General features: G+C 37.4%; 1 protein-coding gene across 3 annotated transcripts in view; it reads left to right on the top strand.

Moving 5' to 3' along the window:
* Window positions 1–25452, top strand: part of CEMIP2 (cell migration inducing hyaluronidase 2) — a 50652-nt gene extending 25200 nt beyond the window's left edge. For 2 of the 3 annotated variants that reach the window (XM_063181048.1, XM_063181049.1), the window contains exons 7-24: window positions 1360–1529; window positions 3967–4176; window positions 4582–4787; window positions 5351–5420; window positions 8065–8193; window positions 9801–9889; window positions 11742–11873; window positions 12359–12394; window positions 13104–13259; window positions 15887–16064; window positions 16545–16760; window positions 17432–17643; window positions 18169–18354; window positions 19490–19709; window positions 20287–20385; window positions 21481–21629; window positions 22345–22451; window positions 23143–25452. In XM_063181048.1, the coding sequence (XP_063037118.1) occupies window positions 1360–1529; window positions 3967–4176; window positions 4582–4787; window positions 5351–5420; window positions 8065–8193; window positions 9801–9889; window positions 11742–11873; window positions 12359–12394; window positions 13104–13259; window positions 15887–16064; window positions 16545–16760; window positions 17432–17643; window positions 18169–18354; window positions 19490–19709; window positions 20287–20385; window positions 21481–21629; window positions 22345–22451; window positions 23143–23339 (2762 nt within the window). In that variant the 3' untranslated portion in view covers window positions 23340–25452. Of the gene's footprint in view, window positions 1–1359; window positions 1530–3966; window positions 4177–4581; window positions 4788–5350; window positions 5421–8064; window positions 8194–9800; window positions 9890–11741; window positions 11874–12358; window positions 12395–13103; window positions 13260–15886; window positions 16065–16544; window positions 16761–17431; window positions 17644–18168; window positions 18355–19489; window positions 19710–20286; window positions 20386–21480; window positions 21630–22344; window positions 22452–23142 lie in introns of those variants that run through there. The other variant, XR_010031322.1, reaches the window with a different exon arrangement.
* The last annotated feature ends 1956 nt before the right edge of the window (window positions 25453–27408 follow it).

Here is a 27408-nt window from a genome sequence, read left to right as displayed (position 1 = left end):
TTAGCTGTAAGGTTGCAGTACGAAGTTTAAGAAGCTTCTTGTCACTATTGCATAGTGTGTGTGTGGACTCTATTTCATCTTGGAAATCATGTGCTGTGAAAAAACAGCTGCTTTTAAAGGTTAAAAAAATCACATTTTCACAAGTTGCAGTGTAAAACACAAAATCTTGGCTTTTTTTTTTTTTTTTTTTTTTTTTTTGAAAGTAAATCCTACCAAAGGATATTAAAGGAGTTGAACTTAAAGTCAACTTTCCCACTTGGGGTTCTTTGCCACCCTCAATTTAGTTTTCTTTGTCATAGTAATGTATACAGTTCTAAAAAATCCACATTCCACTCTACATATTTGTTCCACAAAGAATGAATTTTCTCTGTAATGGTAAACTTGACATGCTGATGAACACATAATCCTTTGAAATTATTTCTTGTGTTGTTTTACTAGGTTTTTTTGCTGGTTTTACCTTTCTGTATTAGGGAAACCAAAAAGTTGTAGGAGCCCTGGTTGTTCTTTCTGCACTTGATGTCTTGAGTTTCTAGTCAAATATAGGGAAAAACAATAGGCAAGCCTTTAGGGAGAGGAGCGCAGTCCCATTTAAGAGGTGTCTCTTGTCTTTTTAAATCCTGAGAAGCAGATATAGTGTTGGTGTCACTCTTAGTTCTGCTTCATGTTGTGGTAGGTTTTTTTTAAGGGGGCATAGTGATAATATGTGTTCAGGGTATCAATAAATGCATAATTGCATTTTTTAAGGTTTACAGAACCAGATAATTTTCTTACTTTCAATGAGAAATTGATTGGGTTTTTGAAGACAGGTGTAAAACCAGACTGTGTTCTTTTCCCTAATTTCCTTTTTCTTAGGTAGCTGTTCTGAAGACACATAAAGAGGAAATTTAGTTAGGAAAGCAAGTCCTTTTTTCTTGTAGGAGGAGATCAATACAGCATTTTCAAACAGTGTTTTGGCTTCACTTTCGTTCCTAATTTGTCTTTGAAAGATTAAGCAGCCAGCATATTTTTTTCTTTTAAAGCAAGTCTGCATCTGTGTTTCACTGAAAGTTTGATACATTGGATTAATAAACTCTTCTTTGTTTTTTTCCCATTCTGTTCACAAACTATTGGATCAAAACTGTAAGATGCACTTGCAAATAAAATGTTGATATTTTTTGAGGATTGATTTCTTAATAAAATGAAAAGTACATCTACCATAAGAAAAGCTAAGAGACCAGCATGTTAAGGAAGAAGAATGCATAGGTTTTGTTGCTGCGGTTATCTTTCTTATTTGTGTAAGTTGATTCTGGTTTTAATCAGTGGTGCCTTTTTTTTTTCTTTTTTTTTTTTCCTCCTGCTTCGGAATTTGTTGTTGGACAGAAAACCCTCAGTTTCCTCATGTTGGAGAAGTAATTGATGGAGTGGACATGAGAGCAGAAGTTGGAGTTCTTACAAGAAACATCCTAATAAAGGGCGAGACAGAAAATACCTGCTATCTTGAAAAGGAGTGTCAGTTCTTCAGTTATGATACATTTGGTGGACATATCAAGGTTTGAAAAACATTCTAAATTAACTTTCTGTCATAAAAAGGCATGTTAAGGACAAAAAGATTAATGTTTAACTTCAAGGGATTTAAAAACTTAAAGAACATCAATTCATTCAGTTGCTTTTTGTGGAAATTACTTCATTCTCAGTTTTACCCAGATTAGATTTAACTCCTCAAGATTAAATCTGCAAAATTAAATGAAGGGACATAACGCTCAAACTGTCATAGAAACATCCAGCAGGTACTGTAACATTGTATGTCAGGGATTGAACAAGTGACATCCATGCACGTGCATCCTATAACATTACAGAATAAAACTTGACCTCCCTGGCATTTCCCTTCCTTCCTTTCACTGCCTTTGTACCTCCCCAGGTGATGAGCATTGAATCCTAATTCAGATTTCCCATTTGAACCTGAGCACTAGAGAGGCATGGAGGGGGAAGAAACTGACTTGTACTATGGGGTTTTATATTTAGTTTCTTAAAAGTCTGAAAGTACTAAGACTCTATAAAGGAAACTGCTTCAAAATTCTTGTATTATGAATAAACAAACCTTAGAGAAAGGAGAGTTCTAGAAACTAGTATTTAAACTGGCATTCAATTACATTTTTAGATTAAAGATTTGAGCAGCAGTGCTTCAGTGATGCTAGTGAAGTTTGAGGCCTCAAATTTTAATTGCAAATATATTTGTGTTCATTATGTGGTCAACACAGTTTAAATCTCTTTCTAATGTATTTGGTTACAGATTTTAATTTCATAGTGGTGGTCATAATAGTAGGAAAGAAAATAAGCCCCGTTCTTACTATGTGGCAGCTTTTGTTTTGTGGAAGAAGTTAGGTGGACTCCAGATGTCAAGGGTTCAAGATAATGTAATGAAAGAAGATAATGACAAGCTGTGAATCTTGCTAAGTGTGACCGAAGTGTAAATAAGCAGACATTCAGTTGTCTGGAAGGCAGAAAAGAAAACAAACATTTTGACTCATCAAAGTTAATTTGTTCCCAGGAGACTGAGTAGCGAGTGTATGCTGCCAAACCTAGACTTCAGCACTGAAATTATTTTTGGCTTATGCTAATCTTATATGCTCAAGCAGTGAGATCCTAGATGTTAAGAAATGTAATAGCTTTTGAACACCCTAAATTTCCTACTGGTCACTAGTTTGGTGGCCTAAAGGGGGCTTAGTAGCAGTGAGGAGAGGCAATGGTTTGCAGTTTTGGTGCTTCTCTGTAGTTAAGAACTAGAGATTAAGGATGCCTAAAAGGTCAGGTTTTGACCATCCCTCTATATGTCAGGTATGCAAACCCTAAGGGTTCAATTACAGGAGGAGGAAAAAACCATACTGATTTCCCTATGAAAACGGATATTTTTGATAAATACTCAGTACAGCTAAATTAATGAAATGAAGTTACAAAAAACAAAGTAGGGTTTGGTTTTGTTTTGTTTGTTTGTTTTTTTGTTTGGTTTTAACTCAGGTTAGCTCCTTACAGTTTAGCTGTTGCATTTGGTTTATGTTTTCATAGCAGGTTAGGTGGAAGAAAATACTTTCCTGCATTACTGCTACAACCCCATTATGACTTTACTTTGTACATAGTAACAATACTGTGAAGTTGTATGATTATGAGGATTATTTCATATATTCCTTAGTAAAGACATTTCTCTGGAGTGCAGTGTCCAGTTTTGGGTTCTTATTGCAATGAAAACGTAGATGCACTGGTGTGAGTCCTGGAAAAGTGGTGTGGCAGTGTGTGATGATGAGTGATGGGGAGTTGAGAGGAGAGATCTTCTTGCTGTCTTCAGGTACTGGTGAGGGTTCAGTGTGGCTACAGCAGTTCTTGGAGGTGCACAGCAAGAGGACAAGAGGCAATGGGACCAGGCTTAAAGAAGGCAAATAATGCTCACATACTGGAAAATGAAAGGGTTTCATGAGCATCTCTGTGACTGGAGGTGTTCTCTGAGCAAGTTCTCTGTCTTATGAAGCTGACCAAGCTTTCAACTGGGCTAGGTATCTCAACAGGTTCCCTTGAATCTGCATAATTCTGTGGATTTTATTCAGCTAAGGCTGTCCCAGATGGACCATGCTGGGCCACCTTCTTTACTGACACATCCAGATATGGGTGACTTCTCTTTGGTTGGACAGTACATGGAAGAATATTTAATCTGACACCTGGTAAAGACTAAACAGTAATTTGACAATATGTCTGGTGAAAATTCCTGTGTTGTAGCCTCATGGAGATTTAAAATTTGAAATCATATATGAAGGATATAGTTTTCTAAGGCTTCTTGTAGAGCAAGACAGTAATGTTTGTTATAACTTGTATGAAGTTGCTACAGGCCAACACAATAAATCTATCTTCTGTACATCTGGGATAGATGATGTATTAACTTAAAATTTCCATTGATTAAAAAGCAAATTGGTTTTTCCCTTTGGACTTATTTTTTTTTAGATTTTGAAGAATTTTACATCTGTTCACCTTTCCTATGTGGAATTGAAGCAAATGGGCCAGCAGCAGATTGGAAGTTATCCTGTTCACTTTCACCTTTGTGGGGATGTGGATGAAAAAGGAGGATATACTTTTAAAACTTATCTGGAAGGTCTTTCCATTCATCACTGTTTTTCTAGATGTGTGAATGTTCATGCAACTAATGGCTTGCTGGTAGGTGCACAGAGCGTAAAACCTATTAGGTTGGAATAAATATTATAAAGAGCATTTAGATGTCAAAATAATCCCATCCCTTATGCAAATCCAATGCTCAGCAATGATTTTCTTATTTCAGTGGATAAATAAATTGCTACAAATACTAATTTAACTGTTCTCATAATTCTGTTTTTTTGAGATTCTTACAGCAGCTAACTGTAAAACAACTGCAAGGCAGCTAAACTCTCCAGACAGCACTGTGTTTGTAAGGGATGAATAAAGCTATGTACTTGAATCATCTGAGCTGCTGATACTGACACTTTACTCTGCATCTGTGCCAAGATAGTAAAACTAGATGGTATTTGTCAAATAAATGTCAGTAAATGCTGTTACTACTGACATAATGAACTTGTATTTCTACAGATAAAGGACACCATTGGCTATGACACACTAGGTCACTGTTTCTTCATGGAAGATGGCATTGAGCAGAGGAATACTTTGTTCCACAACCTTGGGCTAGTCACAAAACCAGGCACTCTTCTACCTACAGACAGAAACAGCAGCATGTGTATTGGGATTAGGGATAAGGTATATGGAAGTTATGTCCCAGTGCCAGCCACGGACTGCATGTGAGTATGTCATGATGAAAAAGTAAAACCCAGCCAGCTGTAGCAGTTAAAGTGCTGATGATCTTTTGACAAAGTACAGGTGGAAACAATTTAATCTATAATTTAATGAATGTAGTTCATATAGTACTGCTGCTTAAAAATAGCAATAAAAATAACACTTAGACTTCTATTAAAGAAAAAAAAAATTTATGAGAACATTGTTGTTTCTTATGATACTTGGGACCCTAGAAGTCTGTTGAGCATCTTCAGTACTGCGTAAATATATGCATATTCTGAAGTTGTCACCACTATTTTTTCTGAATGCTACTTGTTCCTTGTGAAAGCTTCTTAAAACAGTTTATAATTGCATGGGATAACTGTACAACATTAAAATACAATACTGTGCACTGAACTAAAAAAAAGGTATTTTTGACTTCTAGATCTGGAAGGTTTTGTGATTTGTATTTTGAATGTGAAGTAGTTACTTCATTGATTTACTTTTTTCTGATAATGTTAAAAAGGGAAGATAATTTTGTTGAAGATAGAGGTTTTCTTTATTAACTCTTTTCTAAATAATATTTCAGGGCCGTTTCAACATTCTGGATTTCTCACCCCAACAATCATCTCATAAATAATGCAGCAGCAGGCTCACAGGTAAGGCATATGGGTGTAATTCATGACAAACTACTGATGTCACTGGCGTTTGTAAAATCTGTAAAATGTACACTGCCAGATATACAAATATTTTCTTTATATATATATGCATCTTTTTATGTTTGGCAGCATATTGCCATTGAAAGTGCAGGGTTTGTCTAGGTGTGCATTTAAATGACACCAAAATCTGTTGTGGCTGCAGCAGAGATCTTGTCTTCTCTATTTAATAGACCTGGCAGTATTGTCAATGTAGAAATGTAGTAGTGTCTGTGTAAAAATCCTTTTATTTTCACAGAACTGGTACATTTCATATTAAGTCTTCTGTATTTTCTGTAGGTTGTCATGAGTTTAGTGACAGCTCTGCAAGACCTGTAGTGACTGGAAGGAAAAATTGCTACAAAAAGGTGTTCATTGTGTAAGAAACAGCTAAAATGCTTCTTTTCTGTCTGTGGTTAGGCAGTTGTTTTCAGCCAGTGACTGCTGATAGGCTTTTGCTTGTTCTGAACCTTATATTAGTGCAAATAGTCTTCTCATAGCTGCCCGTGATATAAAGTTCTGTACATGCTGTGGAGGATGGAGCTGGAGCCTGTTCTATATTGTATGAGAGGCTGAGAAATGTAAGGTTTTTAATTGGATTTTTCTGAAGAGCTCAATGGGAATGGAAAACGGGAAAGGTTGTTGATTGTTGTTGCAAATGCTCTGGTGTTGGAAGAATATGAGCCTGTGTGTTTTTAGCCGCAGATAACATTTATCTATAAATGATAACATTTATATAAGTAAATGATTTATTTATTAGCAGGTAACTCTTATTAGTAAATAGAATAGGATTCAAAATACTTAGCTGAATTGAAATATCTGGAGTAATAAAAAGTCAGAAAATTTTGTTCGGTTTTTTGTGTGGTCTAATTCTTGTTGCTTTTACTGCAGTGGGTTTGCTTCTGTTTGGTTTTTTGACTGTCTGTTACTAGAAGGGATCTGGACTCACCTCTCAGATTAAACCAGTTCTTTTTTGTCCAACACAATGTCTTTCTATTTTGCCTGCTTTGCGTAATATACCTAGTTTAGGCTTTGCAGGCTGAGTTAAACAGCTTTTATTTGCTTCTCTATCTGGTGCTTAAGTCCTGTAAAGTCTTTCTCTGCCTGTGTAGCTCATCCCAGTAGATATTACTTGCTTTAGTTAGCAAGATGTGCCTGGCTGGAGCACACATTAGTGTCTTACAAAGTTCAGCCACTCTGATGTACATCCCTTACATGGATGTAAACACATTAGTATAAAGGGACCACAGCTTATTGTTTCAGAAATAGAATAATCCAACTGTGTTCATACAGACTCTGCAATATAAAACTTTTTCTGGTATAAACTAGAGCAATTAATAGCCAAATAGTTCCATTCCTCCCCAAGATCTTTAATTATGCAGTGAAACCTATTGAAAGGCTCTACAGGCAGTAGATGTTTTGGTGTGTATGAGAGAGAAGAGGGAAAAAACCCAACCTTTTTCATATTTCTGAATGCCTGCAGAGGCTTAACAAGCTTTTAAGTTTATATAAGTCTATTTTCAAGCATCAGGGGGTGTTTTGGGTAGAATTTGAGCCTGCCAAACACAGAGCTGTACTTAATTATATGTGAGGTAAGATTTTGGTATTTTTATTAATGGAACATCCATATTTGCTTTGTAATGGTTAATCACCAGAAATGTCAGTGCGTCATCATTACACACTGGGATGGGAACATTTCTGTAAAGTAGAATTTCCAGCACTCATTGGAAAATTATTATATTCTTGGAGTGAAATGCATGGAATCTTTTAAGCCGGGGTGGATTGTCTTTATCCATGATTCTTGAAAAGGTTGATGACTGTTTTTCATGAGATGGAGGACCCAAAGTCTCTTTAGCTACCATTTAATTCTTTAATGTGCCTTGTGGGGTGATTCTTCTTTTTTTTTAAGGGCACATGGCCTCTGGTCAGGCCAAAGTTTTGATGTCAGTAGATGTCTCCAATGCAGGTCTTGTCCTGATGCCACCTCTTGCAAACGCAGATGTAGTTGAGAGGGAAGTTTTGTGGGTTTCATTTAGCAAATAAATCCAGTTTCTTTAAGAGCAGAGATATTAAAGAAGTAGAGAAAAGGAACAGATACTAAAATTATTACTGCATGTCATTGGCACAGTGCCCCGAACTGGCCAGATTGCTTGATGTGCTTTTTTTTCCTGTCTACTGAAAGCTCTTGAGGTGTTTTTTGGCTGTGCCATTTAAATTTTGATGGGAGCAGAGTTGAACCAACCTTAACAGACTGAAAGAGTAAAGATAGGAGGAATGATTTTGAGTATCTTACTGTGAGTAGTAATATCTACTAGTAAAAGAAAATCTAGTGTGTGGGATGACATAACTGAAATGCAGAAGTTACATTAATTTGAACACTTTTCTACTTTGAAATATTAAAGCATCTTAAATATGTGGTGTTGAATGGTTCACTAAGAAGCAAAACACTTTTTAGTTGATACTGTCCACTAGAATGTAGCCTTATTTGCAAAATCTCGCATTTTCACTGGTTAAATTTTTGTTTGAGTCTTTATTTTAAAATACATATGAGTACCAGTAATAGTATCAGAATCATTTATAAGTAATATTATTCTCTCATTACTTGCAGGATGCAGGAATCTGGTATTTGTTCCACAGGGTTGCTACAGGAGATTCTCATAGTCTAGCCATCGAAACCAAATCAGAGCTTACACCCCTAGGAATCTTCTATAACAACAGGGTTCATTCTAATTTTAAGGTAATGTAGTATGTTATTTAAAAACAGGTGAAGTTTTTATCTCTCAGTATTCTATATTACAACCTGTCTGCATTTTAAGCTGGGTAGGAGATTGTTCTGCATTGAAGTTCAAACACAGCACAAAATCCAATGTATAATCAGCATGGGTATATTTTTTAGTTGCATTTTGGATATTCAGTGCTTCAGAGCCTAGTAAGATACAAACAACTGAAATAAATTAATCTTTCTAATAAACTACTTTTTTCAGAAGTAGCATTTCAGATGCTACTGTTTACAGCTTTGTTTCCTACTCTGAAGAAAGCTGACCCTCAAAGAATCAAGTTTATTATAGCAGTGATTCATCTAATAGCTTGCTGGAGTTGCTACAGTTTATTTTTCTGAGTCTCAGGTGCTTGCCCATGGTGACGCAATCTTGGCTAGAGATTAGGGTTTAATATTGCCTTCAGGAGATTACTTATTTGCAACAGTTTTCTTATGAAGTTCTCAGCCTCCAGTCATTGAGGAATGTTCTGTTAGTATGACTTTTAAACCTTTTCCACATCCAGCTAAAGTTTCACTTCAGCTGAAATCCTTAAAGTATTTTATTTGGAATCTAGTTTCTGTGTGTATGTATAAATATAATGACATTTACAAAGCCACCTAACTCTAAATAATTAATTGTGTTTGTTTGCTGCATGAGATTCTCATAGTTTAACAATTGAAACCTCATAAAATCATTATTGAATTTTTTTTTTTTTTTGCCAAGTGAAACTGATTTTGCCTTACAGTTGTCTGGGATACTAAGAAATGCAGTGTTTGATATAAGTTGTGTTAATAATGTTTTTGGGAACGTAGGGCATTTTATTCAGATTGGAATTAGAACATGCTGAATACAAAAGTGCATTGTGAAGAAAAGATTTTCACCTGTATAGCTATTATCATCTTTAAACAAGGGTAGCAATTTGTGTGCTAAAGTTCCATGTTGAAGGAGAGCTCCACTAGCAGGTCTGAGAATCTGCTTGTGTATAAGACTCAGTTGTAATCCTGATTTGGATCAGAGGTGAAAGTAGTCAGTCACAGGTATTTGTAAATAATTCAAGTAAAAGAGCACAAATGCTTCCTCACACTTTTATTTTCTCAAGTAATTTACTTCATACTGGATTATTCAAGCTTGTTACTGCATGGATCAAAATTATCTTTTATGGTAAAGGTAGTTTAGTTTTAAAGTGAAACACGAAGAATTTTTCACAGTGGGTTTTGGGGTTTCTTTTCTTTTCCATTTATGAGAATAATTTGAACTCACCACAGGATTGGCTTCCAGATTTTCCAGCATCTGGTAATAAATGGAAAACCTGAAATAGATGTTATGAAAGAAATCTGAAGTGAACTTTGATCATTTTCCATTGCCTTTTTTAAAAATCACAGATAATTCGTATCATTTTAGCATTGACTGGTTTATTATATTAATTAGCTTGTTTTTCATTACACAATATGCAATTTAAGCCAAATGGAAAGATCTAAGAGTTTCTAATATGTGTATAGAATGCAATGCCTAAATTTTTAAAGTTTCAGTTCTGCTCTATCCTAAATTTTGGGTATTATGAATTTTCTTTTCTTGCTTATTTCAGGCTGGTTTGTTCATTGATAAGGGTGTTAAAACAACTAATGCTAGTGCTGATGATCCCAGGGAATATCTCTCTTTGGACAACAATGCAAGGTAAAGGATATTTTCTTTCAAGTGAGTGAAAAATGGCAAAGTTTTGAGACTGCTCTTATATCCAATGGGGAAAAATTCTTTTAAAACAATAAAATAATTTATAAATTATAACCAGGCAGTAAGTTCATATGTATTCTTTTCCTTCATTTATTAATCTGTTTTGGGAACAACAGAGATGGTATCTCTTAAAGGATTTGGGTTTCTTCTGAGCTTTTGCTCAGGATAGTTTCTGTCCTCTTAGAGGACACCATTTTAAACATGCTCTACTGTTGTGCTTAAAATGTTTTCTGGCATTGCTGCTGATAGGAAAATATTCCTTTAAAATCTAATCTTCTGAATTATAACTGAGTTTTAACTAATTGTTAGAAAAAGGACTCAGTAGTGCGCCTTTCCTACTGTTGAATGTTTCTGCTGTTCCTTCTAGACTTGGAAGTCATAGCTCGGTAGTACAGTTCTACTAAAGGCTCTGTGCAGAGGTGGTACAATCAACCACATTTTCTTCAGATTACAAAGTGAGAGAAGGTAATGGAGAGTCTAGGAAAGTTCCAGGTTATACTGTACCTGCTTAGTCTTGTCCTGGACTTCAAATAAAATAGCCTGGGATACTGGTTATATGAATATTGAATAGCTGTGTCTGTCAACATTTTATTGTGTTAACTGAGTATTAGCATGGAAAATATAGTTCATAGAGTCTTTATTGTCAATTGACCTGTGTTTAAGACAAAGACAGTTAAATGACTGCTACAAATGCAAAGAGGAAAGTTCCAAATTTTGATGATACTTCAAAATTTGGAAATGAACCTGCTAGTTCCCTGTTTTGGCAGAAAATCCATATAGCCCTTGCGGTTTACCTCAGTCGTAACAGATAATTGAGAGGAACTTGAGAGGGGCAAGATGCCCTCTGAGAGCCTGTAGTGCGTTGAGGATGCAAGAAACTCAGTGCATGAAATGTGGTTGTGTTTCACAGCAGAAAGAAAAGGAATGAGACACTGCATAACTACGTGAGGTCCCTAATCATTGTACATGGAACCAGACTGGAGAGATTTAAATGTTATTTGAGAAGACTGAGTCTATTAATACCTAGCATTTACTTATCTTCTCATTTCTCCCTTGGATGGGGAAGGGGCAGATCCAATCTCAACAAAAGAGTATCAGGTGTTTGGGATAACAGACATAGGTATCTTTACCCACTCAAAATGCCTGTTAGCAGTTTTTTAAAATATATTACTTTTTGTCTGGGGTCCTGGGAGTAATCAAGTGAAAATACCACCAGTTCTTAATCAGACTGTTTCTTCCTACTATTTAAACTAGATTCCAGTCATAATTTACTGTACAAGACCATCTTGGTAGCAACAGAATGAAAAAAACTCAGGCATGCCCTAAGAAGCAGCACTGCTGTATGTCAGAAAAACTTGAAATATTTGAAGGATCAATTAGACAAATGTCCAGAGTGCTTTTGCATAACCAATGTCAGCACTGTGTGTCCTTCCAAGGAGTTTATTATTCCCTTCATCAAACTTTCACATTAATGCTTCACTACAAGTAGGGAGGGCAGAAAGAAAAGGGGGATAAAGGAAGGCTAAAGACAGCTAAAGAAACTTAGAGAGAGTAAGCCTATTAGAATTACTGGAAAAGAGATGTTTCACTTTCCTGCTTCGTGGTACCCCAGATACTTTTCTAGTACTAGTGAAGACAAGACATATACCTGCTTTTAGCTTCTTTCATTCCAAACATTAAGCAGAGTGAAATTTGTCCATCAGATGATTGTTTGTCTTTCAGGTTCACTCAGCACAGCATATATGGCACATGTAAAATAAAAAGTTTTCTTGTACTAAGTGTTTATCTCTTCCAGGTTCCGACCTCATCAAGACGCAGACCCTGAAAAGCCCCGAGTTGCTGCCCTGATTGACAGATTAATCTCTTTCAAAAACAATGATCATGGAGCCTGGGTCAGAGGAGGGGATATCCTCATTCAGAACTCTGGGTAGGTATTTGGAAGCAAATAGCTGCATGCGGTTTTCTCTGAGGCTTTGTCTATGAAAGTGCATTACAACAAGGTTATAGGAGAGGATTGATGGTTAACTTTAGGTACTTCTCAGTATGACCAGCTCTCATACCATCCCACTACTTCAAATATGCAAGTTTATATGTGATTAGATGAGAACCTGCCTTAAACAGCATAAAAAACAGCTGTAGTGAAAAGAAGCCTGAGAGTGGTAGAGACAGAAAATTCAGACTGGGATTTCTGTGGTCTTCCTGAAGCTCTCAAATCCTGTTTAAAATGTGTAGAAAATTATTTTACTACTTTTTAACAAGAATGCTTTTAGAAAAGTTAACTGTGCGGTGGTTATGTGTTTCATTAATAGAAAAATTCAAGCTTTTTTCAGTGCATAGTGGGATGTGCTCTTATATTAACCAATTGTAGGATAATTCAGAAAAAAACAACTGATATTTTGGACTTTCTTGTAGGTTTGCAGACAATGGAATAGGTTTGACATTTGCGAGGTGAGTACATTTTAAATATTTTCTGTATTTCCTTGCATAGAAGCTTAGAAAATCTACATGTATGTATTAAAATTAATAGGTATGCTTTCATAAGGCTGCAGTTTTTGTCTGGGGCCTGGTTATATTTCCAGTCATGCAGATGATGTTATAGAGGCTGTAAACTGGCACAGCTGCCAAAGTTTCTGCTTTAGTTCAGCCTGTGCTTGGTTTACCACAGCTTGTTGCCCCTTTACCAGAAAGCTATATTTATCGAGATATTCTTGGTAGTGTATGGTTCCTTAGGTGGTATTTTTTTCCTCCTGAACAGCTGAAAGTGTGTAATGGAAAAGAAAGGGGAGTGAGCATTTACAGGGGTTGAGTATCTTTCTAATGATGAATATCAAGAAACTTAGGTAGTGAACTGAAATTACTGCTGTTGAGATTATGAAAAACTAGTTCTAGGACTGGAAAAGTGAGCTGTAAATAAAAAGATGCTCCACTACAAAGGGAGTTAGAAATTTTAATGTTTGGATCTGCTGAACATTTCAGTGAGTTAGCCTCTATTAATGTTAATGATTAAATCTATTGTTTTGTGTATTGTCCATGAAGTCTATACTGCTTTGCTTGAGGTGGGCTGTTACAGAAGTAAACAGTGGTGTTATGGCTTGGTATATATTATGCCAAGCTTGAGAGTCTTGGCTAAAAATTTGTCTTTGATGTGCTTTGATAGTGATGGGAGCTTCCCAAATGATGAAGGTGCCAGCCAGGAGGTATCAGAGTCGCTGTTCATAGGTGAGAGCAAGAATTATGGGTTTCAAGGTGGACAAAATAAATATGTGGGAACTGGAGGAATAGACAACAAGACGCGCACGCTGCCTAGAAATCGGTAAGTATGTCAAGAATGAAGGAAGTAGAAATACAAGAAAAATTTGCTGTATCAGATGTAAAGACCCTTCTTGGTTGAGCTGTCAGAGATTAAGACTCCTTTGAAAGTGATGCTCTCTTTTTCTTTTTAATGCTGTGTGTGCAGCACAGTCACTTTCACCCTTTTACTGAAGCAGGTTCATCTGATGCTTCCACAGGTTACTATTCTGTAGAAATTTAAGTTATCCTACTCAAATTGAACCTTAGACTTAAATAGTATTTGAGTCTAGAAGAGAGCTTTCAGATAAGAGAATTTCAAAGGTCAGCTTGGGACTAGAGACTGCAGTTTGTCTGTGACAAATCACTGTCTGTGACCATGATCCTTCTCTTTTCTCTTTGACTTGCACTGGTGCTTGCTTAACATAATACCAAGTCCTACCCTTGCCACAGAATTAGAAAGAAGATTGTTTTGGTTTTAGCCCAGCTGGAAATTGAGCCCCATGTAGCCACTCCCTTTGCCCAGCTCCTCAGGTGAGAAAGACAAAAGACAGAGATCTCAAGCTGATGCAAGAACAGTGTACTGGAAACAATGAGATTAATTAATTAATTAATATTAACAATAATAGCAACAATATTAATAACAAAAGTATACAAAACAAAGGTGATTTATGTGAAAAAAAAGCAAAAATGCTCACCACTCAACCTGGCACTGGGTAGCCCTCAAGATGAAGAACATGATGGCCAAGAGACCATCAGCACCCCAAATGTTCTCCTGGTGGACAAATCCTCTGGCCAGGACTGGTGTTACCCCACTTCTTCCCCAGAAAAAGGAATGCTCTCCCTTCAGAAAATGAGAGACAGTCCCTTTCCCCCACTTCACAGCTGTGATGTCAGATGGTATCAAGTAGCACAGTGTGTTGGCTGTGCCCACATGGCTCCAGGTTCTGTCCCCACATATCCTTGGCCAAGTAGGACAAAGGGTGACATGGCCCTCAGGCACCCTAGTTTTTTGCTGTTCAGCCATTTAAAGAGGGGAAGTTAATGTGGTGGTGATATGAGGTATTCAGTCTTGTTCAGTGGAATCACCTAACAACTGAGGCTGGATGGGGCCTCTGGAGGTCATCTTGTCCAACTCCCCTGCTCAGGAACTGTCACGTAGGCCTCAGGTTCCAGGACAACGTTCAGGTGTCTTTACTATATTTCCAAGGGTGGATTCTTCATAAATTTCTTGGGCAACCTGTGCCAGTGATCAGTGATTCAGTGAAAGGTTTCTCCTGTTGTTTAGTAGGGACATCTTATTTTTCATCTTGTGCACATTGCTTCTGGTCTTGTCACTGGGAATACCCTGACTCCATCTTCTTTGCACCCTCCCTTCAGAAGATTGAGATTACTGCCTGAGGCTTTTCTGCTCCAGGCTGAGCATGTCTCCTAGTGTTTCTTCCCATGAGAGATGCTCCAGGGACTTAATCATCTTTGTGCCCTTTGCTGCACTTTTCAGTATCTCCGTTATACTGGGGACAAGCACTCCACGTTGTTGTTTTACCAGTCCTGAAAAAATGGGAAGCATCACTTCCCTCAGTGTGCTGATAACACTTCTGACAGTGCAGCCCTGGATACTTTTTGCCTCTTGGTGGCAAGGGCATATTGTTTGGCTTATGGTTAGTTTTGCTTCCTCTAGGACCCATAGGTCCTTTTCACTGGCACAAGGAGTTGTTGCTCTCAATGTGCAAGACCTTGCATTTTCCCATGTTAAACTTCATGAGGTTCCCATCCGCCCATTTGTCCAGCCTGTCAGGGTCTGTCTGGGTGGTAGCACAACGCTCTGCTGCTTCGGCTGCTTCCCTCTGTGTTGTGCCCTCTGCAAGCTTGGCCCATAGACTGTACTTGGCCTAATCATCCAGATGACTAATGAAAATAATGAGCAAGGCTGGACTCAATATTGACCCCTGGGGTACATCACCCATTATTGGTCACCAGGCAGACTTTATGCCATCACTTTCTGGGCCCAGCCATTTGTCCTCTCATCCTCCCCATACTCATGAGGATCGTATGGGACACAGTGTCAAAATTATTACTGCAGTTTTGGTAGACCCTGTCCTCTGCTCTCCCACTGCTCTACCAGGCCAGTCATTTCATCACAAAAGTTTATCATCTTCTCCTTGGTGAATTCATGCTGATTATTCCTGATGACTTTCCAGTCCTCCAGGCATGTGGAAGTGGTTTCTAGAATTAGCTGCTCCACCATCTTCCTGGGGGTCAAGTTAAGCCTTACCAGCCTACCATTCTCTGTGTGCTCCTTTCTCAAGTTAGAAATGACATTTGCTTTCTTCCAGTCTGCAGTCACTTCCAGTTATCATGATCAATCAAAGAGCAGGAGGTATTATTTTTCTGCTGTATTTCTCATGTTGAAAAAGGGGTACATTTGCACATGGAGAGTGATAGCTCCGCTAAGGGGAAAATTTAGGAGTAGGGGATTTTTTGACTCATTAGAGAAGTGCAGAAACCATATTTCCTTTGCTAAATTCTATCTTGTGAGTTGTTCTGTAATTGTTACTTTATTGATTTCTGAGAAGAGATGTATTTGACACAGATTCAAGTGTACCTTGAATTTTGTTACAAGATGGTATAAATATTTGCTTGCATCAACAGGACATTTCCAATCAGAGGCTTTCAGATTTATGATGGACCTATTCACCTTACTAAGTGCACATTTAAAAACTTCGTGCCAACTCCAGACAGATTTACCAGTGCAGTTGGATTCCTGATGAAAAATCCATGGCAGATGACTCCAAAAAATAACATTTCTCTTGTGAAGTTTGGTCCAAATGTAAGTTTACTACAAGTTTTCCTGAAGTCTTGCAAATGGTTTTCTTTTCTTGTATTTAACATACACAAACAAGAGTTGTATGTCATCCTTTCTATGCATTACCTACTTCAGAGTTTATCTCCTGGCTGGAGGTCACACCTCCTTTGTCTCCTGACCAAAAAATCCAATATCAACAGAGATGTAGGATACGTTGCACTAAATGATTCATGGCTTGTGGTAAAGTTGAAATTTTTATAAGATTTTTAAGGTTTGATATATATCCTTAGTAGTTTATTTTCTGCAGCAAATATTAACACTGTTCAGAAGCAAGAGCTGGCTTGAGCCTATTAGTAAAACCAAGCACGTCTGCTTTGCAAGATTCTGCTATCCTTGCTGTAAAGTTTTTAATCAGCTTTGTCAAATTCCCATGTTTCTGCACATGTGCAAATGTAAGTCTGTGTTTCAGCCTCTGGAAAAACAAAAACTTCTGGTTGTTGTCAGGTTTCTTTGAAAGCCTTCTTTGGGAAGCCTGGTCCCTGGTTTGAAGAAGGAGATCTGGATGGTGACAAGAACTCAATATTTCATGATCTAGATGGCTCAGTGACTGACTACAGGGATACCTATGTGGGCCGAATGGATAATTACTTGATTCAACACCCCAGATGCGTTAACATGACAGAATGGAGTGGAGTGGTTTGCAGTGGGAACTATGCACAGGCTAGTACTTTTGGCTTTCTGTTTGGGGCAAATGTATAGTATGAACTACTTGTGGAGTCAGGTAGTGTAACAAATAAAAAAATTACCTGTCTTTGCATTTCAAAATTTTTTTGACTTTTAAAGATGCTTCTATACATATCACTTTTTTGAGCCAGTTGTGTATACATCATGCTTCCTCTCAGCAGACTGAGGGTACAGTATCAGAAGCTGCAAGATAAAACTAAATGAGTTTGCCGAGAATTCTGTGTTGCAGCTGTATCTGCTAAAACATCTTTGTTGAAGATGTCTTCTTCCACACAAGTGCTGTCTGCTTTTTTTCCCAGAGTAGATTTTAAGGGGTTATTTTGTTGGTTTGTTTTCTAGAGATGTTAAATAACACCTTCTGAATATGAGTCTTACAGGTTCCTATTCTGGTTCCGGCTCTGTGTAGCCAGATGTTATAGCTGATTATTTTTTTCTCATTCATACCCTTTTTTGTCTGTAAGGTGGGAAAAATCTATGATAGTTTTTTAAATAAGACTTTTATTAAGGACGGATTTGTGCATTATATAAGTCAGAACATCAGATTGCAGCATTTTGGTTAATAATGTCCTGATTGTGCTTCATAATTTTGTTTCCTTTTGCAAAAGAGATCAAATATTCCTATTTTCACCCTCTTAAATATCATATAGGTTTATGTCCAAACCTGGAATGGACAGAATCTATCCATGACTATTGTTCGAGATGAGTATCCAGCCAATCCCATGGTTCTTCGAGGTATTAATCAGAGAGCAGCTGCCTTTCAGCAGTACCAGCCAGTGGTGATGCTCCAAAAGGGCTATACAATACATTGGAATGGAAAAGCTCCAAATGTCACCTATCTGTATCTCATTAATTTCAACAAGTATGTTTATTTTCTTTTGTGGCTTTGATCCATAAGGCAATACTGAAGTTATGTCCTGCAAAATTATTTTGTATGAGTTTGCAATCATCTGGAAGACCAGAGCTTGGGTTTGGTTTCTTTTTTATTTTTTTTTCGTAGTTACAAATACAAAAGTATGGGATTAAACTACAGATCTGCATCTGAAGTTAAACACTTGTCCAGTACAGTGTCTTTAAGGAAAAGCCTTTGGAGAGTATGATGTACCAATAGTGAAGTCGAGCAGAATTGCACTTGAATAGCTTATCATACTTGATTTTGTTGGCAGATGAACTTATTAAACATCTCTGAAGTATATAATCAAATATATCCTGACACAATCAGTTACTAAAATGTTTAATGAAAGGCTGTGCAAATTTGGTCATCTGCTTGAGGGTTTAAGAGCTTTTTGTGTTCCTGTTTCTTTTTTTTTTTTGGAATGATCTCTTTGCTCTGTATTGACACCTAAACTGTTCCTGTGAGCACTCATACATTTTATATTGGTTTTAGGAACGACTGGATACGTGTTGGTCTTTGTTACCAACCAAAGACAGATTTTCTTATAGTGTTGGAAACCTTTCAAAGGCGATCATCTGCTCTGTCAAGCAAGGTGGAGCGCTACATGCCTGTATCTTCAATGATGGAGCTTGAAAAGAATCAATCAGACAAGAGGTTTTACTTTGACAACAGTACTGGGTAATTCTTGTCATTTGACTCTGCTAGAAGATGTTGTTTAACTTTGAAATGTCCAGTTTGAAAGTGTCAAAAGCAACTGGTTGAGGCACCTGCCTAAGAGGAAAGCTGTTGAGGAGGACTCCAGAACTCTTTGGAAGAATGTTCATATGTCTTTAAATCTCCAAACCACCATGGTTGTCATTGAAATACTTTCCACGAGCACCACAGTGGCCAAAGATATTTCCTACTCCATGTCTGGGGAAAATATTAATATATTTTCAGTATTTCTGGTGTGCTGCGCAGCAGTGCCTTTTAGGATTTAATTTCTTAGTCTTCAGAGAAATTATCTGTTTTCTTGTTAAGCGGAAAATTCTATAAATTTCCAAGAAACTTTTTCTTCCAACATTTAAAAATTATATTTTTGAAAATCCTAATATGTTTTCAGCTGTCTCAAAAGAACTTAAAAGTCATAGTCTCTCTTTCAAAAGTACTTCTCACAGATGCCACTATGATTGTTCTGAGACGTTTTAGATATGATCAGCTTCCAGTAAATTAAGTCCTGTGTACATTAGTTGCAAGTTTTGCAAACATTGAGTCTGAATTTATAATTTGTTCTCTTATTTATTTTGTTCTGTTACCTGCTACTGTGCTTGTCTATAATAAATACACAAATGAATTGTGAAAATTCACAAATGAATTTTGAACAGACATTTTATGTTGCTTTGTGTAAGAGCTTTTCACCCTAAAATGCCTTTCCAGGCATTTGAAGTAGCACAACCATATTGTTCAGTGTTGATGGGTGAAACTGAATATTTCTGCTGCTTATCTGCAAAGATCTATGAGGAAGGAAAAAACTCATGCTCTGCAATATGGTTTTTGTTTCCTGTAAGCCACTGATATGAGGAAGGATTGTTATTTCTTTGCAAAGCATCTACATTTATATTGATATCTCTTTTGTGGGGAATTTTAGATAAGTTGCTAGGTATTTCCTACACTATAGTGAACTGTAAGTACTTTCAAACCTTTGAATAGTGGTGCAGAAGTGAATACTGTAGTTCGTCTGCTTCTGAAAATCATGAAATATAGCTGCTAAGATTGAATATAAATACCTATATTTCATCAGTTAATTTAGATTATTTTTCCCCTTTTTGTATAGATTACTGTTTTTATTTCTTCAAGCCAAATATAATAGGGATGGTCACAGTTATTGCTCATCTCAGGGATGTGAAAGGATCAAGATTGTGACCAAAGATTCATCAAAAGGGATAAGTAATTGCATGGCAAAAGCTTACCCAAAGTACTACCAAGTACCAACCGTCATAAAGCAGATGCCAGAAAAAACTACTGTACCATGTTCAAAATGTGGCACAACTCAGGTAAAATAAAATAAGCTAAAACTTTCATGAACTGTAGGATTGGTGATGCTGTCTACTCAATTTAAGTTCAAATTTCAGTCTTTCAGCACAGAATACTGTACTTATCAAATTGCAGTGGTCAGCTTGTTAATCTTCTTGGACTCCTTGAAGGTTTGGAGTCCTTTCTGTAGCATGGTTTCAAGGTTTTTTTTTCTTCTTTTGTGCAACTCTTGCTCCAAGTACTACAGAAAAGGGACATAGGTGGATTGATGTCTTGCACTGCAGTATTGTCTGTGATACATGGAGAGCTTTGCTGCAGAGATCCACATGGCAAACCTTCTCTCTGTTTGGATCTTTGCTAATTAACATGAACTTGAAATTGTCTCACCTATACAAGCTGAGTAAAATATTGAAATTAAGAGATAAAATAGGTTCCACTATGTGTCATTGTATTTATTAGTATTAGTAGTACCATAAATAATGCCATTGACAAATGGATGTATTTGCTTTGGAGCATTGGCTGTCTGTTGTAAACTGGCATGAGAAAGTGTTGAAGAAACATTAATATGTGTACTTGACTGTTTTGTTTGATATCCAGATGGTGTTCACCACTGACCCTCACAGAAACTACCTCCTTGTGCAGATTAATTCATCTGATGAAAAAGAGTCAAGCAGAGGCCAGCAAGCATTTATATATGTAAGTATTCTTTATGGCTTTCTTCTTAAATATCACTATAGCAGTATGTATTGTAGCAGTGGTACAGCTCTTCATAATGCACATCTCAGTTTTCTTCACTTGAATGAAAAGATTGGTTTTTGTTTAAAAAGTAAAGTCAAAAAGCTTATGTTTAAACATTAGAAAGTGAGGCTTCAAAGCCCCATTTTATGTTTGAGTCCTATTTGCTGAAGAGAGAAATGTTCCCATTAGAGTTTAAAATGTTCAGTTTAGGTTTAAATCTGTGTGGGCATAAATTTATGGCTGGTTTTGGAAATAAACAGAAGACATAAATTAAAAATTTGTTAGTTAAATCCATTTTGTTGAAATTGTCCTTGTGCGAGCAGATTAGTAAATTAGCGGGGTGGGTCACATGAGCCATTAAGCTTTGCTGAAGTCCTCTAAGTGGCAATTGCTAAAGAATCAGTAGATTTCTGTATTTGTTCTGGTGTGACCCAAATGAGCCCAGTGATGTGATACTGTATAACAAGTAGTTTAGTTTGACTTTTCCATTCAGATGCTGAAGTAGAGTTGCACATGAAGGTGATGTACCACTTGATGGTACTTCCTTACATTCTGCAGTGTCATTGTTGGCCTGGATGAACTCTCAGTTATTCAGGTACACAAATGGAACTTAAGCAGCTTAACCTTTGCAGCTGCAAACTTCTCCAGGAATGTGTGTGCCATATCCAAAGCAGCAGGAAGAAACTGGGCTGGAACTAACCTGCTGCAGGGATCAATTAACTGTATTACTGTAAAGAAGTCAAGGGGATTCAGTGTCTGAATTTTAGCTTCCCAAAGCTGGAGCCATGAAATATAGCTGCTGGCAAGTACTATGTCACCTGGAATGTGCAATATTCTTGTAGAAGCTACAGGCTTAAGACTCCCATGCAATTTCAGAAATCCCATTAAGCAGTGTCCTTTCAAGGGAAAAACTGAAGAGTTGCTAGGGAGATGCAAGTATTTGTAAGGAAATTACTGTGTCTAAACTGGAGTAAGATTGATTACCACTGAGTGCAATAGAATTGCTGTTCAATTCATATTAACTTCTTTTTCTCTCTTTTTCTTCCCATTGAGGTCAATGACACCATGTTTTCCTTCAAGGGTAATGGAATACTTATTGTTGTAGTAGATGCCTGCACTGGCACAGTGTTGGGAAACAAATTATTTTCTGGAGTAGACATTAGGCATGTAGATGGATATTTAAAATCTGGAATTCCACAAAGGTATGTGCAATGACCAGCCATTTCCAGTATGTCCTGCAAGCTGTAGCTCTGTTCTCTGACAAGGATTTAAATAATGACAAATAGATAATGATACCTGAGTGCTGAAAGTGAACAAAACATATGTCTAAATTCAGGCAAAAGGAGAAACAGAGAAGCAATTTATTGGACAGTGTATCCTTATTTAAGAAAACTAAGCAGATTTTGAGCACTTAAAATTTTTCTGGTGTTGCTTTTTTCCTCAAAAATAATTTTCTTTAATAAAGCATCATGTAATAACACTGCTTTGCTTAAAACAAGAATAACTTGTTTAATAAGGACAGTGGCAAGGACTATGTGAAAGATGTCATATTGTTTTCTCCCTGTAGGGAGAGAATTATTTATTACTAAATAAAGATAGTTAGTGTATAACTAACAGTTATTATATACTAATAAACAGTGTTTTAATTTTCTAAATTTGGATCAATATCCAAACTTGACTTTTTTGATACAAAATACTAAGCTGTATCTAAATAACACTTTCCAATGATTTTTAAGTTAAAGTCAGTTTAAAACCAAGAAATTCTAAGTACCACTTTCATAAAGGGCTGACTATTTCCATGTCATAAGCATCCATAAGGGATTGGACACTGAGGGCAGTTAGCTGGAAAGGTGTGTAGCCAGAATATGAAAAAAATGTGTTTATAATAGCTGCTGTGTCATGTTGTTCCTGTTGCAGGTCTATCATTCTGCTGAGCACAAGAGGTGATGTAGCAATTCCTAATAATTTAGGTGAAGCCTTAATGTCCCTGGGGACAGCGAAACCACCTTATCTTCAGAGCAATGGTTGGTGGAAATGTTGCGCATTTCTTTGACACCACCTTGGTCTTTGTGTTCATGTTGGTGTGGTGGGTTTCTTATGGGGTGTGTGAGAAGGTGTGTGTGTGGCTGCTGTGTGTCAGCTCTTGTTGAGCAGTCCTTTAGCAGATGGGGCAGAAAACCCCTTTATCCCATTGTGTGAAGCTTGTTGCAAACAGAGAAGTAACTAGCAGTTCTTTGTGCCTGTGGATCACACAAGAGTCCCAGGCTTTTTTCCTAAAGCCTGTATTTTGTGCCTCACCCAGCAATTGTATCTTTAAGCAATCTCCTGTGCCTGTCTAGCGTTTCCTGTTCTAAAATAACTTGAAGCTAGAAATGAGAAGCTATTGGTATTTTGAGGCATGATGAGTTTATAGGCCACTTGGCAGTAGCTCTCATCTGTTCAGAGTGATGCCACAAGTTGTGGTTGAAAAAGCAGGTTTTATAACTGTCCAATTAGCTGTGTTTTCAAATTAAGATTTCAGGGTATTTAATACTAAATATTGAGACAGGAAAAGGCAAATCATTATTTCTTTGTAAGGTGCATGTAAAGCTGAGAGTGGATAAATGTCCTGAATAATGTGGGGAAAAGAATTTTGCCTTTGCCTACCTAACCAGTCCTGTATGGTGCTGCAGTGAGCTTGGCTGGTCTGGTAATGCTGAGCTTTTTCTTTCACAGGAAGCTTGGCTTTTCTGGGCTTCAGAGGAAGCATTAAGCCATCCTGGATTAAGCTGTTTACCAGTCCTGCTGGGCATGGGCTCGTTCAGATAGAAAAGTATATCCCTCTGCAACTGGAAGAGTATGGCTGTGCCAGAGCAACTAAAAGCCGTCAGAAAGACCTCGAGCTTCTGAAGAAGGCTGCACGATCTCATTAAAGACTAAGATGTACATAAAATCTGGGGGAAAAATGTGAACTAACTTATTTTTTAATTTATGGCATTTTAAACTATATTGTTATCCAAGTAAATCATGTTATTGTCTGAGAGATGTTTGCCAGCATTGACTGCTTGAATGCCAATCTGTGCACCTTCTAGTTGTACAAAATATTAAAGAATTTATTAGTATTTGTATAAACAGGTTTCAGAGATTTTTTCAGATGTTTGTATTTACTGTAAACAAGTTCCTTCTGTTTAATATTCCTTTTGTATGTAAGAGGGTATTCATAAAAGCCTTAAGTTTTTAGTAACAGGTGTTGGAGTGCATTTTGGGTTACTTGAAAGATTAGCATCAATGCCTTCATAAACAGCTTGAATTGGTCATTATACCTTAAGCATTTTTCCCTCAGCTGTTTGGGTGTTTCCATGGGTGTTTTTCTATCAGCTCAGTTACATTCTCAGTCTGCTTTCTAACGTCTTAAAGCCCAATTTCCCCTATGCATGAGGCTGACTCAAGGGATTTTTAACTGCAGTAAAAATTGTTGCTTTCCTGTGTGAAAGATGGAGGAAAGAATTCAAAGATCCAGCCTGGGTCAGCAGAGCTTTACAAGGCTTTGTGTACAAGTGTGGCACACAGAGCAGGAAATTACTCCTGTTCTTTAGGATCGCTGTTTAGTCTCTCTAAATACACAGGTGTGTCTGTAAGAGCTACTTTGATAAACAGTCTAGAAGTTAAGGCTGCAGTCTTGAGTACAGCTTGACTTCAGCTTAGTCTTTTAAAGCTTTCAGCCAGAAGGGCAAAGCTAAGATACTGTTACTCTCAATTTGTTGGGAAAGGAGGCTTCTACTCTTGCAGTGGTGGGTTTTTTGTTTTGTTTTGATTTTTTAAATTTTTTTGTTGTTGTTTTGTTGGTTGTTTGGTTGATTGGTTTTTGGGTTGTTCTTTTTGTTTGTTTTTTAGTGTTGATTTTTCTTTAATTATTTTAAGGCTATCTCAGCTTTAACTTATGAGTGAATGGAAAGTGCTTTCAGTTCATTAAATCATACCTTCTGCCTTAACTTTGATTCTCTTAGTATACTCATGTTGTTAATTCCTGTTGACTTTATATTAGGTCCATTGACTTAATCTGGTTTTGTTGCAATTAATTGTCTCTGCCAATAGTGTGAAAATCACTTAGAACAGTGGCGCAGCTGCCCTATTTCAGGATCTTTGTCTTTGAAATTAAATTTCAGGGACAGTAAAGATGCATTTCATAATAGGGCACAATAGGTGCCATAGGGCTAAAATGTAACCCTAGTTCTAATAAAACTGACATATTTCATTCTTCTTGTATATGTTCTCATTCATTCAAGCTGGTATAATGTATTTACCATTCATAGATGCTTTGTGCTTTGAATTCAAAATAGAGTGGCTGTTGTAAATAAACTATATGCTTGTCTTCTCCAAAGATGTTGAAAAACTGTGGGGATTTTTTTTGTGCTTTAAAGGAGAAGAGGCACAATATCAAACATATTACTCTGTTCAATTAAAATATGCTACCTCAGTGCTACAATTAAACTGCCTGGTCTAAGTGAGAAAGGAGGGGTAAGGAGTATGACACAAGAGTTGAAGTTAACAGATAGATGACCAATACTATTTTTATTGTAAAACCAAGCCAAATGGATGATTGTGTATTTTGCAGTTGTTTTGATGCACAGTTCTCTTGTTATGTTTAAAAGAAAAGTAATTTTGTTAGGGGAAGCTGTGATAAATCTTTACGACTAACTGTAATGTTTGGTGTTATTAATGGCAGGGCAGTGATGTAAACGCTCTGAGTGCAGTAGTGATAGTGTTTGGGGATTAAAATGGCTTTAAGGCTTCCTCTATTCTCATGCTTGGCAGAGAAATAGTGATGAGGTGGTGATCCTCAGGCTTGTGAAGTTGGCCATTATTTATGATATTCTGCTGTTCTAAGCGTCTTGTAAAAGTTGTCCTTGGAAGCATCAGGGGTATTCTGATGTAGGGCTTACTGATGAACAATTGGACCTGAAGTTAAAGTGTTTGTCTTTTGTGTAAATTTAAACACTTGAGAAATAGCATAAATAAATTTTTACATCTGACAAGGCAATAAAATTATGGGTGTCTTCTGTTCTTGTATCAAGTAATTCTGTAGTGTGTGCTGCGTCAATAGTACAAACTGTCTTATTTTAACACTGGTTTACTTGTGAAGTTTGCGGAGCATATCCTGTTCTTCATTCAGAGACAAGCCAGCAACACTGGAAATGGGTCTGTCTTGGAAGCCACATATCTCAAAGCTGTCCTCAGCTGCTGAGTCTACAATCATTTCAGCTCTGGGGAGCAAGGAGCAGCAGTGTTACTGATTCAGGGGCATCCTATCCATATCTTTACCTTGTGGGGAGTGAAGAAGGTGAAAAAGGTGAGCACTGTTCTCAGTGGGGCCCAGTGGCAGAGAAAAAGAGTCTGTGGGGACACATTGAAATGCAGGCAGTTCCACAAAAACAGAAGGAATGTTTTTATTAGGTGGTCAGGCACTGGAATTGATTGGCAGTGCACCTTTGGAGTGTTTTTCTATGGAGGAGCAGCTTTAACTAACCCTGCTTTGGGACAGCAAGTGTCCTGGGCCCTCTCCAGTGGTGATTGCCAGCCAGGTGATGTTGTAATTGTGGGAAGTTAAGGCCACTGATGTACCTAAGCCTCTCTCTTCAAGTGCACCAGCTGTTGCAGCCTGCAAGGACTGAGCAAGACACTTCTCATGTCTGAAACATGGTGAGTCCCCAAACCCATTCCAAAAGGCATTGTAATTTCTTCTTCATGCTCAGGCTTTGTATACAAGTAGATGGATTTCCATTCCTGGCTCAAATTATGCAGTAAAGAAATTTAAAAAAACCCCAAAAACTAAGGAACAAATTTCTTGGAGCCAGTAGCAAATTAAGTGTGCTATCAATAAGGCCCTGTCTCTGGCCAAAGGCACCACTGGAAATCCAGTGTATGAGGAACAAGAGACCCATCCTCGAAGAGCCAGGATGATGGCAAGGACATGCTTGGGAGAACAGAGACTTAATTTTGTGTATTGTGGGACAGCAGTGACAGCTGAGGCCCCAGATAACTTCTGACCCAGGCCATGAGTTTCCTGATCAGGGCAAATCACATAATTTCCTCTGCTTCCCCTCAATTCCTTTTCACCTTATGTAGGAAGGATGTAGAGCTAGGGATAGTCATCCAGCTCTGACTGAAAAGCTGTCAGCTGGGTTTGATGCTATCTGGATCTGTAGCTGCACTGGTCAGTGAAGGTCTTAGTGTTTGTCATGGTTGTATTTTTTTCATTCTGATGTCACCTTAGTGCCAGAATATCTGTGAAAAGCAGTAACCTTTCCTACTTCAAAATGTGAGCTTTAGCCAGTCATTATTTTTCTATGTTCTGGTCATACTTGTTCTAGCACTTATGGGAAGGTTTTGACCCTTCCTAGAGTTCACAAATACATTTTTCTTTCCTAATGCCTGTTCTTTTCCCTGTGTCTTCAGCTAGTTGAAGTTCTAAAATAGTAATCAGTATTGAAGTACAAAAGGCCACCTCTGGCTTGAGAAAATTTATGAGATTTTTAATTATATGGCTGGGGACTACTGCAATTTTGCAGATTAAATTTGTACTACCAATTGTAACTTGCTAAATAAAAAAAAAAAAGGGCTTGTCTGGCCACCTACTTGCATGACAGGGAGTGATGGGAGAAGCAAGTAATAGAGTTCCCCTTCTTTTTTTTTTTTTCCATTATGCAATCCTGGCGTGGGGAGGGGGAAGTAGTTGTTGTATATAATAGAAACAATTTTAGACAAAGATGATACTACCACTACCTCCTAGTACCTGAAGGTACAGGATTGCTGGAGAGGGTCTTCTTATAAGGGCATATGGTGATAGAACAAGGGGGAATGGCTTCAAACTGAAAGAGTGTGGCTTTAGGTCGGATAGGAGAAAGAAACTCTTTGCTGTGAAGATGGTGAGGCACAGGGTCGGTCACCCAGAGAAGCTGTGGATGCCCTACTCCTGGCAGTGTTCAAGTCCAGGCTGGAGGA

This window comes from Melospiza melodia, chromosome Z (genome assembly GCF_035770615.1).
Source record: "Melospiza melodia melodia isolate bMelMel2 chromosome Z, bMelMel2.pri, whole genome shotgun sequence".
In the NCBI taxonomy this organism is placed as follows: domain Eukaryota; kingdom Metazoa; phylum Chordata; class Aves; order Passeriformes; family Passerellidae; genus Melospiza; species Melospiza melodia.
This window is presented reverse-complemented; position numbering and strand designations above follow the sequence as displayed.